General features: G+C 42.9%; 1 protein-coding gene and 1 non-coding gene across 10 annotated transcripts in view; both read right to left on the reverse strand.

The window, feature by feature from the left end:
* The window catches only part of EWSR1 (EWS RNA binding protein 1), a 44892-nt gene that overhangs the window by 21600 nt on the left and 6239 nt on the right, over positions 1-17053 (reverse strand). For 4 of the 9 annotated variants that reach the window (XM_049788978.1, XM_049788975.1, XM_049788977.1 and 1 more), the window contains exons 4-7: positions 16052-16175; positions 15649-15666; positions 5426-5612; positions 2621-2788 (exon numbers count right to left, since the gene is read on the reverse strand). In XM_049788978.1, coding sequence (XP_049644935.1) covers positions 2621-2788; positions 5426-5612; positions 15649-15666; positions 16052-16175 — 497 coding nt within the window. The remainder of the gene's footprint in view (positions 1-2620; positions 2789-5425; positions 5613-15648; positions 15667-16051; positions 16176-17053) is intronic. The other 5 variants (XM_049788981.1, XM_049788980.1, XM_049788979.1 and 2 more) reach the window with 2 other exon arrangements.
* LOC126031412 (5S ribosomal RNA) lies at positions 14924-15042 on the reverse strand. Its single transcript, XR_007503295.1, has one exon. It is a non-coding gene; the product is annotated as a 5S ribosomal RNA (ribosomal RNA).

Here is a 17053-nt window from a genome sequence, read left to right on the forward strand (position 1 = left end):
GCCAGGAGCAATTTTTGAGCTTAGAGCCAGGAGTACTCTCTGAGCACTGCCAGGTATGACCCAAAAATAAAAAATAAATAAAATAAATAATAAAAAATAATAAAGTTTGAGGGCACTTGCCTTGCATGCAGCCAAAGCAAAGTTTAATATCTAGCATTCTCATATGGAGTGCTCCCCCCCCCAAAAAAGTTTTAGGCATAGAACAGGGAGGCTCACAACTTGTAAAGTTTTGGGGATCATGGAGTGCTAAGGTTTTTTTTTTTTTTTTTGGTTTTTGGGCCACACCCAGTGATGCTCAGGGGTTACTCCTGGCTATGCGCTCAGAAGGCCCTCCTGGCTTGGGGGACCAAACTGCGGTCCGTCCAAGGCTAGCGCAGCAAGGCAGGCACCTTACCTCTAGCGCCACCACCGGGCCCCGAGTGCTAAGGTTTTAAGTTGTGGCTCTCACTGGCAAACTATATACTCCAGCTTTACCCCTTCAGAGCAATCTCCTTGGCTCCAAAAATTTTAAGCAGTTTTGTTATATAATTTTAAGCTTTCAAACATGTTTGAGTCTTATATATTAATAAAAAAAAAGACAAGTAATGACACTATGTAAAAGTGACAATTACTATTTTTTTTTTTTGGAGTCACACCCGGCAGTGCTCAGTGGTCATTCCTGGCTCCATGCTCAGAAATTGCTCCTGGCAGGCTCAGGGGACCATATGGGATGCCAGGATTCGAACCACTGTCCTTCTGCATGAAAGGCAAATGCCTTACCTCCATGCTCTCTCTGGCCGACAAGTAATTATTGATAGGTCAATTAATCACTTTGTACTGTGGTTGGTTATAAGAAACAAACAAAAAAAGACATGTTTCAAAATGCAATTAAATGGCCAGAAAGGTCGTTTAATGGGCAGAGCACATGCTTTGCATGTAGAAGGCCCAGATTCAAACCTCAACACCACATGTTCCTTTAAGTACTGCCAAGAAGAATAAACAACCCCAAAGCAATGAACTGGGAGTAGCCTGAGCCAAAACTGGTCTTTTTTTTTTTTTTTTTTTTTTTTAGCTTTTTGGGTCACACCCAGTGGTGCTCAGGGGTTACTCCTGGCTGTCTGCTCAGAAATAGCTCCTGGCAGGCATGGGGGACCATATGGGACACCGGGATTTGAACCAACCACCTTTGGTCCTGGATCGGCTGCTTGCAAGGCAAACACCACTGTGCTATCTCTCCGGGCCCCCAAAACTGGTCTTAAAACAAAAATGCAATTATAGTCCCTATGATCCTATGTCATACCAATGCTATACAAACTAGGGCTGTCTTAGGGGCAGTGGCAAAAGCAGTAAGGCGTCTGCCTTGCATGCACTAGCCTAGGACTGACCGCGATTTGATCCCCCAGTGTCCCATATAGTTCCCAAAGCCAGGAGCAAACTAGGGTTGTCTTGCATGCACCCAACAGAGGTTCAATACCTATTATTGCATATGGTTCCCTGAACACCACCAGGACTGAGCCCTAAACACAGAGCCAAGTTAGTAAACCCTAAGCACTGCAGGAAGTGGTGCTTAAAGCAAACATTTAAAAACAAACAAAAATACCCAAACTACTTATGTAGGGGGCCGGGCGGTGGCGCTGGAGGTAAGGTGCCTGCCTTGCCTGCGCTAGCCTAGGACGGACCTCGGTTCGATCCCCCGGCGTCCCATATGGTCCCCCAAGAAGCCAGGAGCAACTTCTGAGCGCAAAGCCAGGAGTAACCCCTGAGCGTCACAGGGTGTGGCCCAAAAACCAAAAACAAACAAATAAACAAACAAACAAAAAAAAACTACTTATGTAGTTGTTGGTGTGGTTAATGTAAAACAAAGAATACAGAATAATTCGGGGCCGGTGAGGTGGTGCTAGAGGTAAGGTGTCTGCCTTGCAAGCGCTAGCCAAGGAAGGACCGTGGTTTGATCCCCCGGCATCCCATATGGTCCCCAAGGGGCAATTTCTGAGCGCTTAGCCAGGAGTAACCCCTGAGCATCAAATGGGTATGGACCAAAAAACCAAAATAAATAAATAAATAAATACAGAATAATTCTATGGGCAAAAGAAAGGTCTTGGCACAAATACTAAAGACTGGTGCATAAATGGCTTTAAGGGTTAAGATTGATATAGGATTTATTAGCAATGTTCGGCAGGTTAGTTGTATGTATTGCTCACACCTTGTCTGCTAGACTATCTCTTTCAGGCCATACTCAGTAGTGCTCGGGCTCTCTGGCTTGGTCCTCAAGGGACTGCATGTGCTACTGGGATGGAACCTGGACGTTTTTTTAGATTTTGTTCTTTGGGCCATACCCGATGGCGCTCAGAGTTTAGTTTACTCCTGGCTCTGTGCTCAGGATTCACTCCTGGCAGGCTCAGGGGACCCAATGGGGTGCTGTGGGTTGAACCCAGTAGGCTGTCTGCAAGGCAAATGCACTACCCGCTATGCTATAGCTCTGGCCCCAGAACCTGAACTCTTTGATGCAAAGCATATTCTCTAGTTCATTGAGTTACCTATCCCTGCAGTTCCAGAATCACACATTTAATTATAACATTAAAGCAAAGCTGAACAAGTCAGAAAATAAAAGCCTTGTGACCTTATGAACTCACGTACTGACCTGGTGGGTGGATAGGATGGTGGTGCTGTCACTGGCTGCATGGGGTAACTCCCAGGTACCTGGGGATAACTGTAGTTACTCTGTCCATATCCTAGGCTGGGTTGGTTGTAACCGCCTGTGCTAGATTGAGGTTGACTAGCCTCAGCAGGCTTGTTACCATCCTGTGGTCTAGAAGGAGAAAAGAGAAAGTGAGACTTTTTTCTTAAGCAAAAATTCTTAGGAAAGAACTAGACAATTTAGAAGCAATAAACAATGTTATGACTCCATTTGGAAATAAACTGTAAAGTAAATTGCATCAAACCCAGTTGGCTGGAATTCCATTTACTAAAAAATAGTAAGGAGAGAGAAGAGAATTATTCACAGAAGTGACATCACATACTTCATCTGTGAATGTTAACAGCTAAAAAGGACTTGTATTATTATTATGTATCCCAATTTCAGGGTTCTGATAGAGGTGCTTTCTTTTTCTTTTTCTTTGGTTTTTGGGCCACACCCAAAGGGGCTAGAGGCGCCATGCCGGGGAGAACTCACCCGTGGATCTCTATCTAATTATAATTATTTTTTTTTTTTTTAGTTTTTGGGTCACACCCAGTGTTGATCAGGGGTTACTCCTGGCTGTCTGCTCAGAAATAGCTCCTGACAGGCACGGGGGACCATATGGGACACCGGGATTCGAACCAACCACCTTTGGTCCTGGATTGGCTGTTTGCAAGGCAAACGCCGCTGTGCTATCTCTCCGGGCCCGATAGAGGTGCTTTCTTAGGGAAGGAGAAAAGAAGTTTAATCCAAAACAAAAAAAGGACTGACAAAGACAAATAAGAAATGAATAATAATACAAGATTTAGAGTAACATTACTAAGTAAATGGCACTTATAAGCTTGGGGAATTGTGGGTTTGTGTTTCATCTAAGAATAGACCTCAAAAATATTTTTCTTCACAATTGGACTGCCAAATAGTAATATAACCTCTTTTCCAAGTTTCTATAATTGAAGTAGGGCAGTACATCAGACAGCCATACAAGTCTCTCCATGCCTAGGAAATGTGAAATATGCTTTTTAAATTCTGAAATCAATCCCTATCCTAAAAGAAACATGGATTTTTTTGTTTGTTTTGTCTTGCCCACACCTGGCTCTGTACTCATGAATCACTCCTAGAGGACTCAAGGGAACATATGAAATGTTGGGGATTGAACCCGGGTCAGCACACACAAGGCAAGCGCCCTACTGTGCTATTTTACTCCGACCCTGAAACACAGATTATTATGTCTTTACCCTACCAGTTATAGCAGAATTATGCAATTTTAAGTTTTAGGCAGACCTAAGAGGATGTGAAAGTAAGAGTTTCTCTATGGAGTTCAATTCCTCCATTCCAAGGGAAGAGTTAAGTGACACTGATCATGTGCGTCAATACTTTTAAAGAACTAAAAATTAAGATGCCCCCTAAAGTATTAAACAATATATAAAGTCTTCATGCATACCATTTGGATACACCTTTACAAAGCATCAATAAGTAGGACTTTCAATATTTAAGAACTATGAAATGCCCAGGTCAATTTAAACAAGGCCCTACAAAGAATCAGTTAACCTAACTACCGTGTGGGCTATCTTGATATTAACTACTAAGTAGTTTTTTTTTTTTTGATTTTAGGGCCACACTTGGTCGTGCTCAGGGGTTACTCCTGGCTGTCTGCTCAGAAATAGCTCCTGGCAGGCACGGGGGACCATATGGGACACTGGGATTCGAACCAACCACTTTGGTCCTGGATTGGCTGTTTGCAAGGCAAACGCCGCTGTGCTATCTCTCCGGGCCCACCAAGTAGTTTTGATTACTACTCACAGTGCATTTTAGAAGGAAAATCATGAGTTTTTGCTAGAGCTAATAATTTTTTACCTCTATAGCAGAGAAAAAATGTTGATCTCATTTATTCCCTAAAAAGTCTTCTTTCAAATGAGAATTCGAAGTTCCTCAAGACTGTATGTAGAAGCCACCTAAGTAGTACATTTGCTTAAAGCAAAGACCTGAAATCTGCTATTAATAATATTCCTTATCTGCTCAATCATGGAATAGAAACTATATTTGCCCAATATACATGATACAGTAGGATACCAAATTAAGAATTATGCTCAGGGCCAGAGAGATAGTATAAAGATAGGGTGTTTGCCTTGCATGCGGAGTAAGGTGGTTTGAATCCTGGCATCCCATATGGTCCCCTGAGCCTGCTGGGGGCGATTTCTGAGCATCGAGCCAGGAGTAACTCCTGAGTGCTGCTGAGTGTAACCCAAAAACAAAACAAAACAAAAACACAAAAAAAAGAATTTATGCTCACCTATATTTGTATTAACCAAGTCACTTCTAATTAAGAGAAAATCAAAACAATTTCTTAAGCTGAGAACCAATGTATTACTTCCAAATATGAATATAAACTCCAATAATTAAATCTCATAACTATTTCTTAATTATCAAGTAATACTTAGCCCCGTTTTGAAAAAGAAAAAAACTGATCTATTTATAGGGTCAATAAAAAACAAAGATAAAGCATAAAAGGCACAATTTTTCCAGTTCTGCTGTATGGTAATCAAATCATTTTTCTTTTGATTTCATGTTGGATCCAGAGCAACATTACTGCTTATTTTGGCATCCAGATATCAGCATTTCTTTGCTAATCTCTGCTGTTATGTTCTAGCACGTGGATTAAGTATTTGAGAATAATCACTAAAAAGAAACCAATCATGGATCCTGAGAATGCAGATTCTTTCCTATAAAAGGCTTGATTAATTAATTAGAAATAGGTGAATGTGACCTTACCTTGTAGGTGCGGTGGTTGCCGGCTGCTGCCCATAGGCTGGATAAGCAGGCTGAGTGCCATATGCAGACTGCGCTGCGTAGGAGGCCTGGGTGGTAGTTACTGTAGCAGTGGTGGTATCATAAGCACCAGTGCCATAGCCCTGGACAGGCTGACTGTATGCCTGGGGAGCAGTTGGAGTAGTATAACCTAGAACAAAGGAGAACTACATCAAAAGTCTAGTTCTCAAAGACTTAACTACAAATACTAATTAACAGGACAATTTGTAAAATACCTTTCAACCATCACTACAATAAACCCTTTCAAAATATTTTAAAATATTTCCCCTTTTGTGTAGGAGTAGCAACCAACCAATACATAAAGCCTAAATTCTCTGAATACCAGCAAAGTCCTCGTCTTAAATAAACACAGGTGACAGAAAAGGGTGACAGCCATAAAACAGGGTTCCTTCTGACCCCTCTCCCTGGATTCAGACTTGTCTGCTTTTGCTACCATTATTTTTTGGGGGGAGGCGAAGGGAGTAGGGGCTTATACCCAGCAGTGTTCAGGGCTTACTTCTGGCTGTGCACTAATGGATTACTCCTATGTGGGCTGGGGATCGAACCTAGGTTGGCTGTATTATGGTTAGACAGACCACTAGCAAGGTTTTCTTTTTTTTGGTTTTGGGTCACACCCAGCGGTGCTCAGGGGTTACTCTTGGATCTACACTCAGAAATTGCTCTTGACAGGCACGGGGACCATATGGGATGCCTGAATTCAAACCACCATTGGTCCTGGATCAGCTGCGTACAAGGCAAATGGCCTACAGCTGTGCTATCTATCTCTCAGGTCCCTACTAGCTGATCTTTTAAATAATTTTCTTTTGGATTTTGGTTCACACCTAGCAGCACTCAGGGGTTACTCCTGGCTTTGCCTCAGAAATCACTCCTGGGGGCCAGAGAGAGAACATGAAAGCAAGACGTTTGCCTTGCATGCAGAAGGACAGTGGATCAAATCCCGGCATCCCATATGGTCCCCCAACTTGGCAGGAGAGATTTCTGAGCATAGAGCCAGGAGTAACCCATGAGCGCTGCCAGGTATGACCCCAAAACCCATGACCATATGGGATGCCTGGGATTGAACCCAGGTTAGCACTTGCAAGGCAAATGCCCTACCTGCTGAGCTACTGTTCCAGCCCCTTCTTTTAAATTATTTTCTAAACCATTTGGCCTCAAGTGGAATTAAAAAGTCCCAGAAACTGAAGTAAAAGACAAAGGACACATCTTAAAACAGCTACAAAATGACCCAGGAACTAGCTGTTATCATGGCCCAATCACATTTAAGGAAACTGGAACTTGAAAAAAACTCCACTTGGGTCGGGAAGGTGGCGCTAGAGGTAAAGTGTCTGCCTTGCAAGCGCTAGCAAGGACTGCTGTTTGATCCCCCCCCATATGGTCCCTCCAAGCCAGGGGCGACTTCTGAGCGCACAGCCAGGAGTAACCCAAGCGTCAAACGGGTGTGGCCCAAAAACCAAAAAAAACCCAACCAACTCCACACTTAATTTTTAGTACGTATTAAACACTTTACTGAACCCTCTAAAAACCACTAATTTTGGGTCCAGGTTGATGGCTCAAAGGGCTTGTGCTTGCTTTTTGTGTGGGGGGCTTAGTGAGCCCTGGCAACACAGGGCCCATCCCACAATCCAACAATTTTATTTCCACTGCAAATATTTGAAGTGACACAAGTAATAATAGCACATTTACTATAAACTTCACTTAAACATACCAATAAGGGTTATTTAACATTGGGGGGGGGGGTTTGGGCCACGCCTGGTGATGCTCAGGGGTTACTCCTGGTTATGTGCTCAAAAATTGCTCCTGGCTTAGTGGGTTTAGATAACTTTGTGTACTGCTAAGAAATGTAATAATCTGGGGACTTGAGGGCCAAGTAATTGTGCATGTGTTTTATTTTTCTTAATGTTTTTTGGCTGAAAGTTCAAAATTAAGATGTCAGCAAGGGGATTTCTTCTGACAATTCTGTTTATGGGTGATTGTCTTCCTACTATAACTCCACCTTATCCTCTTCTTTGCATCTTTGTCCTCATAAAATAAAATAAAATAAAATAAAATGGAGAGATTATTCTTGGCTTAGGGGACCATATGGGACGTTGGGGGATCAAACCAAGGTCCTTCCTACGTTAGTGCATACACGGCAAATGCCCTACCGCTTACGCCACCCACTGAGGCCCCAACATTTTACTAATTTTGGGTCACAGGTGGCAGCTCTCAGTAGTTATTTCTGGCTCTGCACCAGAAATCACTCTTAGTAGGCTTGGAGAACCATATGGGATGCTGGAGATCAAACTTGGGTCAGACACAAGCTAGGTCAACTTTAGCCGCTGTCCTATGGATGTGCCCCAATTTTTAATGATTTTAAATTAAAAATACTACTCCCAAAACAATTGTGAAAAGATAATTTATACACACAATAAAACAGATTCGGGGCTGGAGAGATAGCATGGAAGTAAGGCGTTTTTGCCTTGCATGCAAAAGGACGTGGTTCGAATCCTGGCATCCCATATGGTCCCGAGCCTGCAGGAGCAATTTCTGCGCACAGAGCCAGGAGTAACCCCTGAGCACTGCCGGGTGTGACCCAAAAACCAAAACAAAAAAACTGAGATTCTAGGTTAGTCACCAAATGACCCACATTTTTTCACTTACTCAATATAAGCGAGGTCTTTGAATAAAGTCTTGAAGGTGTTCACTAGAGCCCCACACAGTTTTTCGAGGCAAGTGTCAGAAAGATTTGCTCTCAAGGTGTGCATAACAAGCTATGTTAGTAGTCCCTACCTCTGCTAAACTTGGCAGGAGCCAATCCATCATTTATTGTTCCTAACTCTAGTCCCTTTAATCAATCCCCACACAGCAAAGTGCTCAGGGGTTACTTCTGGTTGGCTGCTGGGATCAAACCCAGGTCAGGCTAAGGAGCGACCACCAGTTAGTCCCTTTTTTGAGGGATGTTTGTTTGTTTGATTTGGGTCACACCAGGTGATGCTCAGGGGTTAACTCCTGGCTATACGTTCAGGAATCGCCCCTGGCTTATCCAACCGCTGTCCATTCCTAGGCTAGTGCCTAGGCAAACACCTTAAGCCCTGTGCCATAGCTCTGGCCCCCTTTCTGAGGGATGTTAATGGGATTGTTCATTTAAGATTTAGGTCTACATTGTGACAGTGATTGTTGGAAATGATCACTCTGGACAAGAAATGGGTGCTGAAAGGAGATAAAAGTGCCCTTTCAGTATTGCAAACCATAGTGTCTAAAAGGAAAAAGGGGGGAGTGGGAGGGAGAGAAAGGGAGGAGGGGAGAGGTGAGGGTAGGCGCCCAGAGGGAAAACTAGGGACAATGGGTGTGAGAGTATTATGACTAAAATTCAATTATCAACAACTTTGTAACTGCATATCAAGATGATTCAATTAAAAAGTGGTGGTGCGTCTTCTGCCTTGCAAGCGCCAGACCACAGTTCGATCCCCCCCCCCCGTCCCATATTGTGCACCCCCCCCAGCCAGGAGCAATTTGAGCACACAGCCAGGAGTAACTCCTGAGCATCACCGGGTGTGCCTCCCCAACCCCCCCCCCACAAAAATAAAAACAAAAAAAAAGTTAAAACAAAAAGACTTAGGTCTAAAAATGTATGCTACCACTACACTACCAAAATCAAACACCAATTCCCTTTCAGGACATAAAAAGTGTCACCTTCTGTAACACCGTACACAATACTTTCCTCCATTACAAATATTTTTAATTCTGAAACTAATCACACACAAGTAATTCCTTCTCAAATTGCTGTATTGAAGTAAAACATATAAAGGATTTCTTTTTTTGTTTTGTTTTTTGACCAAGCATGGTGGCGCTCAGGGGTTACTCCTGTCTCTAAGCTCAGAAATTACTCCCAGGGGCCAGAGAGACAGCATGGAGGTAAAGTGTTTGCCTTGCATGCAGAAGGACGAATGGTTAGAATTCCAGCATCCCTTATGGTCCCCTGAGCCTGCCAGGAGCAATTTCTGAGCACAGAGACAGGAGTAACCCCTGAGCGATGCCAGGTGTGACACAAAAACAAAAACAAGGGCCCGGAGAGATAGCATAGCGGCGTTTGCCTTGCAAACAGCCGATCCAGGACCAAAGGTGGTTGGTTCAAATCCTGGTGTCCCATATGGTCCCCTGTGCCTGCCAGGAGCTATTTCTGAGCAGACAGCCAGGAGTAACCCCTGAGCACCACCGGCGGGTGTGGCCCAAAAACCAAAAACCAAAAAAAAAAAAAAAAGGGGGGGCCGGGCGGTGGCGCTGGAGGTAAGGTGCCTGCCTTGCCTGCGCTAGCCTAGGACAGACCGCGGTTCGATCCCTCAGCGTCCCATATGGTCCCCCAAGAAGCCAGGAGCAACTTCTGAGCGCATAGCCAGGAGTAACCCCTGAGCGTCACAGGGTGTGGCCCAAAAAAAAAAAAAAAACCACAAAAACAAAAAGATGTTGAGCAGAAATTACTCCTGTCAGGCTCAGGGGATGCCAGAGACGGAACCCAGGTCGGCTGAATGCAGGGCAAACACCCTACCCACTGTGCTATCACTCTAGTCCCTACAGGGAATTACTTTTTGGGGAAAAAAATAACAGGGACCCAAGTCAACAGAAATTCCTTAAAAAGAAAAAGGCTTTTAGGTTATGCCTGGTGGTGCTCAGGGATCAAACCCCATTTGGTTGCATGTACTACTTATTTCTTTGACTTAGTCAAGAGAAATTCCTTGTGTGTGTATGCTAGTTATCTAAACTGTTTAATCTAAAAATCCTCTGCAGAGTCCTAAGATTAATCACTTTTAAATGTAAGTAGAATCTAATTCCACCTATCCTTTTCCACCTACAGGTATTTATCTTTATCCCTGCATGTTAAGACTCTCTGACTTACAAGAGCAACTAAAAAGAAAAATAACAAAAATAAGCAATGAGCCTTGGGGGTGCTAAAAAAATTACACTAAGACAATGGGTTATATCTTTTAATCTACAAAGACCCAAAAAAATAATCAAGCAAAATGAGCAAAATTTAAGAGCCAAATTATAATACTACCCCGCATTCTTCCTGTGTAACCTTACCTACAAGAAAGACCCTCCCATTTCTGGGAGGAGTCTTGGGGAGGTTACAAAAGGTTTGGCCTCAGGGAAATAAGGAAATTTGCATGGATACAGAATAGAGGAGAAAGCAGGAGGAGATCTCTGAGGGACAAGGTACAAAGCAGGGCTGAATAGGAATCCAGCGTTAATGGTTATGATGTAAATGGTTATGATATAGGCCACACATGTTGTCCAGGGCTAAATAAAGCTGATATCTACTGGAACCTGTTTGTGGATAATTTCCTTGCCGCTACCTAAAGCTGCTGACCCGCCGGTTGGAGAGGGGGTCGGATACACGCAGTCCTGGGCTGGAGGAGAAAGGCCTCCATTACCATCCACCACCATCCAAAGTCCATTCCAAGGGTCTCTTTATTATTTTATTCAACATCAAATGACTTAATAAAGACCAACAAAATGAAACATAGCTATTAGATGCTGATGACTTTAAGGAAAATGGCAGCACACAATCCTACACAAAATATCCAGTTTTGTTCAAATTTTTTTTGGGGTGGGGGGGTCCACACCCGGCAGCGCTCAGGGGTTACTCCTGGCTCCATGCTCAGAAATCACTCCTGGCAGGCTCGGGGGACCATATGAGATGCTGGGATTCGAATCAATGACCTTCTGCATGCAAGGCAAACGCCTTACCTCCACGCTATCTCTCCGGCCCCAGTTTTGTTCAAATTTTAAACAGTAAAAAAAATTTTTTTTGGGGCCGGAGAGATAGCATGGAGGTAAGGCGTTTGCCTTTCATGCAGGAGGTCATCGGTTCGAATCCCGGCGCCCCATATGGTCCCCTGTGCCTGCCAGGAGCAATTTCTGAGCCTGGAGCCAGGAATAACCCCTGAGCACTGCCAGGTGTGACCCAAAAACCAAAAAAAAAAAAAAAAAAAAAAAAAAAAATTTTTTTTTAGTTTTGGAGGGTCACAGCTGGCGGAGCTCAGGGGTTACTTCTGGCTCTATGCTCAGAAATAGCTCCTGGCTGGTATGGGGGGACCATGAGAGCCAGAATTCAATGTCAGCCCTGAATCAGCTGCGTGCAAGGCAAATGGCCTACCATTGTACTATCTCTCCCACCCAACAGTAAAAATTCTATTCCAATCGGGAATTTCTTTTTTGAGTGGAGAGTGTGGGTCATATTTGGAAGTACTGCAACTTACTCCTGGCTCTGTGTAATCTTATGTGGTACAGGAGACTGAACTCAGTAGCATACAAAGCAAGTAGTTTACCCACTGTACTATCTCACAAGCACCTCCAATCGAGATTTCTATAGCTCCTTTTTACTCGTGGTTTAATACAATAGTTTTAATATGTTCCTTACAATAACTAGTGACCTCTATAAAACATGCAAAGAAAAAAAGTGTCTAAACCCATTTAATTTTAGTTAAAAGTTTTACAGTCTTAGTCTTGTCCAAATTTTATTTTGGTTGCCTACACCTTAGAGGTTGATAGTTTAAGGAAGATAATGAAGAGTCCTTTATAAATTATAAAACCTAGCCAGAGACAGTAGAGCAGGTAGTTTGCCTTGCACGCCTCTAACAGAAGTTCAATTCCTAGCACCTTTATGAATGAATCCCTTGAGTCAGGACTAATCTTTGTGCACCATTGAGTACAGCCCATAGCACCAAGATAAATACATCTATATATGTACCTAATTAGCAGGTGCTATCTTAAAATAACTGATTGTTTTGGTGGTTAGGGTAGGTATGTACACGTGGCACTACTCAGGGTTTATTCCTGGTTTTACACTCAGGGATCACTTCTAGTGACCTCTAGGCACCATATGGGATACTAAGAATCAAACCTAGGTTGGTCTTATGCAAACAACTTATTTCTTTACCATCACTCTTACACCATGATTATAGATTTCTGCATTACTGTTCTAAACCTTTCATTTCCCCATCAGCGGCTATGTGAATCCAGAGACTCTAGATATCTAACTTTTCCCACAACTGACTTTTCATCAGCCCCTAAACTAATCTTAAAATTCAAATGATATTGGGGCCATAGGATGTCTGCCTTGCATGTGGCTGTCCAGGATGGACCTGGGTTCAATCCACGGTGTCCCATATGGTCCCCCCAACCAAAAGCGATTTCTGAGCACAAAGCCAGGAGTAACCCCTGAGCATCACTGGGTGTGGCCCCAAAACAAAAAGAATTCAAATGCTCGTTTAAAACAATATATGTGATTAAGGCCAAGGATGTGGCTCAGTAGTAGAGTACAAGCACAAGGTTTAAACCAGGGGTTTAATTGGTTTAAACCAATTTACCTGGGGGCTGCAGGAGGCAAAGTCGGGGTGTGATCCTTGAGTGCAAAGTCAGTAGTAAGCCTTGAACATTGGGGGGTGTGACCCAAACAACTAAAACAAAACAAAACAAAACAAAACAAAAAAGATTCCTCTAGGGCAGGGCCACAAAATGTTGTATGGAGGGCCACAAACAGAGTTTGAGACCCCCCCCCTGGTTTAAATGTTTTGGACCCTGAGTTGTTATCACTGACACTGGGGGAGGGGGAAAAATAAAGAAATTAAGGTGATACAAAGGCACAAACCTCCAGTTAGAAGTCATGGGATATAATGAACAGCATGTAAGTAACTGAGTTCGTCATGTATTGTGTATTTGAAATCTGCTTAAAATACTCATCAACGGCCAGACAGATAGCACAGCAGTAAGGCATTTGGCCTTGTACGCAGCTGATTCAAACAGATGGTGGTCCGAATCCCGACATCCCATATGGTCCCCCCCTCCCAGCCTTCCAGAAGTGACTTCTCAGCACAAAGCCAGGAGTAACCTCTGAGTGCCGCCGGGTGTGACCCAAAAGCTTGGGGCTGGAGAGATAGTACAGAGGATAGGGCATTTATCTTAAACAAAACTGACCAGGATTTGATTCCCAATATCCCATATGGTCCCTTGTGCACTACCAGAAATGATTCCTGAGCGCAGAACCAGGAATAACCCGAGAACTGCTAGGCCCAAAAAATAAACAACAACAAAAATAAGGCCAGAGTGATAGTATATAGTGGGTAGGACATTTGTTTTGCATGCAGCTGACCCTGGTTCATCGCTGTCATCCCATATGCCCCCTCCAGAGCCTGCCAGGAACAGACCTCTGAGCTCAGAGCCAAGAGTGTGCTGCTGGGTATGACCCAAAAATAAAAATAAAAGCAAGGGGCCAAAGATAGTACTAGGATTTACATTTTCCTTGGCTCCATCCTCAGCATCGCATATAGTGCCCTAAGAACTGCCAGGAGTGAACCCCAGGCTCAGCTGGGTGTGGCACTGAACACTAAAGGGAGAAGGAAAGAAACTGCCTTATAGGGCCTTTGCCTTGTGTGCTACGGACCAAGGACAAACCCGGGGTTCGATCTCGGGCATTCCATAGGGTCCCTCAAACCTGCTAAAAGGGATTTCTAAGAGGTGAGCCAGGAGTAAGCTGAGTGCCTTTGAGGGTGGCTCAAAAACAAACAAAAACAACATAAACATGACATGAGCATAAGGAGCAACTCTTGTACACAATCAGGAGCAACCCTATGTACTTCCTAACATGGCCCAAGCTCCCGAAAGGAGGAAACCCCAAACATAGTTACACATAGTGATGTTACTAGACTCACTGCAATAATTTTGCAATATATACAAATATAAAACTATGAAGTCTGGGCAGAGTAATACCAACAACGGGTACTGTTTGCCTTGCATGAGACAAACACAGGTTCGATCCCTTGCACCCCATAAGGTCCCAAGCCTGACAGTCATATTTGGAAGTACTGCAACTTACTCCTGGCTCTGTGTAATCTTATGTGGTACAGGAGACTGAACTCAGTAGCATACAAAGCAAGTAGTTTACCCACTGTACTATCTCACAAGCACCTCCAATCGAGATTTCTATAGCTCCTTTTCTATAGCTCCTTTTTCAGTCATTTCTGAGCACTGAGCCAGGAATAATCCTAATCCTAGCATTGCCCGGTATGGCCCAAAAACATAAAAAGCAAAAATCTATAGTCACTACATTGTACACCTAGGACCAATATATTAAAAGCCTATCAAACAGATATTAATCTTGGGGCCGGAGAGGCAGCGCTAGAAGTAAGGCATCTATCTGCCTTGCTGCGCTAGGCGAGTGGCATCCCATATGGTCCCCCAAGCCAGGGGCGATTTCTGAGCATGGTCAGGAGTAACCCAAGTGTCACTGGGTGTGGCCCAACACCCCCCAAAAACAAACATATATTAATCTCAAAAACAGAAATAGGCACGCACAAAGCTTGTTTCACAATTTCAAATTTGTAGTAAATAACTAAACTAAGCCTCAATGTTTCAGTTTTATTGCTCAATAGCTTTCTTTTTGTTTGTTTGTTTGTTTGTTTTTAAAGCCTACAGCACCCGGTATTCCCAGGCGGTCTCCCATCCAAGTACTAACCAGGCCCGACCCTGCTTAGCTTCCGAGATCAGACGAGATCGGGCGCGTTCAGGGTGGTATGGCCGTAGACTGCTCAATATCTTTCATTAAGACTTTTATATTAAATATTCTTTCATGATAATAAAGATAAATTTGAATGGGTGGGGAAGGTTTTTTTAAATGTTACAGCATTAACTGCAAGAAAATTCCACATCCACCTCAATTCCAGTATCGGGATTCAATTTAATTCTTGAATACTTTAAGACATACTATGGAGTAAATAATTAACACCAGACAGAAAATAAAATATATCTGAACTGGAAACTGACCAACAGACAAAACAAAACATGCAAGGTGGCAGTCTGTTCCCCTAAATAAATCAAATCATGCAATCTATCGTTAGGAAATAGTGAGAAATCAGCTGGGGAGTAGTCAGTCATCTGAAATACCTTTGGGAAGATGAACAACTATTATTAAAAGTTTGACACAAATAATGCAAAATAAAACAAAAACCTTTCCAAAGTACATAAAACATGGATCTGCAAATGGCACCTGAAGCAAGTTTTCCATTAGCACCTTGTGTGTAATGTTAAAAAATTGAAGGGTTAAATGAATGAAAACACCTAAAGGGTTAACATTACAAGGTTAGACAAGATGGAATGCATTTCCCATGCAAGAATGAGCAGGATAGTCAAACCTGTATTGGTCCCTTCTACTGTGGAAAGCACAAAACAAAAAGTAGAGGGTACACTATCAGATGAAGTAAACATGTGAAAAAACCAGTCTGATTTCTAAGCATCTCAGGTTAAGGCTCATTCTTACTCAGTATTAACATTAGCACAATCTCTTTTTTTTATAGTTTCCATTTTGTGTGAGATTATTCAGTTTACTGCATACAATAGTTAAAAGAAAGTATCCCCCCCCCCAATCTATCCCACCCAAATCCTATTATAGCTCCTTCAAGGAGAATTAAAATGGGTGGGGGGACTCCTTCTAAGAATAAAGAACCTCTAGATACTGCAACAGGACCAGATTATATACCCAAGCTTCTTAACTAGCACCCTAGCAGACACCCCAAGTCCCTCCAAGCTAAGCCTTACCAGTGGGAGGCTGTCCATAAGAAGTTGCATAGGCGGTCTGCCCATAAGTCGCAGTGGTCTGAGCCTGGGTATAGCTGACATCAGTGGGCTGTCCATAAGTTCCGTAACTTTGCTGCCCATATGCCTGAAAGAACCTCATTTATAAACTTTGTAATTTTAGCAATAAACAAACTCACTTCTAAATTTCCAAATAAGAACAATGAAAGCAAAAAAAAAAAAATATTACAGCTTTCTAGTAAAGATTAAAAACATCTCCCTCAAAACAACCCTAGATAAGTGTTCAAATATTATATTTGTTTTCTAAACTGCTCGTATACATGATATAAAATATATACAGATATAAAAAATTTAATCTACAAATTTCCCTAAATAATCAGGCAAAAATCTCAGCTAAGTATTCCAATTAACGAAACTCCCAAGGGAAAAGCAATGCAGGAACAGGTGTGTAATTGCCAGCACTTAATGCAGCAGTTTAGCATGTCAGAAAGACAAGATAAACAAAGAAAAGTAAAACAGGGCTAAAATTAGCTAAAAGTTTAAAAACCAGATTTTAAGTATGACACAAAGATTAATCTATGCTTAAAAGAAATGAGGTATGGGCCCGGTGAGATAGCACAGCGGCGTTTGCCTTGCAAGCAGCCGATCCAGGACCAAAGGTGGTTGGTTCGAATCCTGGTGTCCCATATGGTCCCCCGTGCCTGCCAGGAGCTATGTCTGAGCAGACAGCCAGGAGTAACCCCTGAGCAACGCCGGGTGTGGCCCAAAAACCAAAAACCAAAAAAAAAAAAAAAAAAAAAAAGAAATGAGGTATTCCACGGGCCGGAAAGATAGCATGGAGGTAAGGTGTTTGCCTTTCATGCAGTCAGTTCGAATCCCGGCGTCCCATATGGTCCCCCCTGCCTGCCAGGAGCAATTTCTGAGCATGGAGCCGGGAGTATCCCCTGAGCACTGCCGGGTGTGACCCAAAAACCACACACAAAAAAAAAAAAAAAAAAAAAAAAA

The sequence above is a fragment of the Suncus etruscus genome, chromosome 15, assembly GCF_024139225.1.
Source record: "Suncus etruscus isolate mSunEtr1 chromosome 15, mSunEtr1.pri.cur, whole genome shotgun sequence".
NCBI classification, from domain to species: Eukaryota; Metazoa; Chordata; class Mammalia; order Eulipotyphla; family Soricidae; genus Suncus; species Suncus etruscus.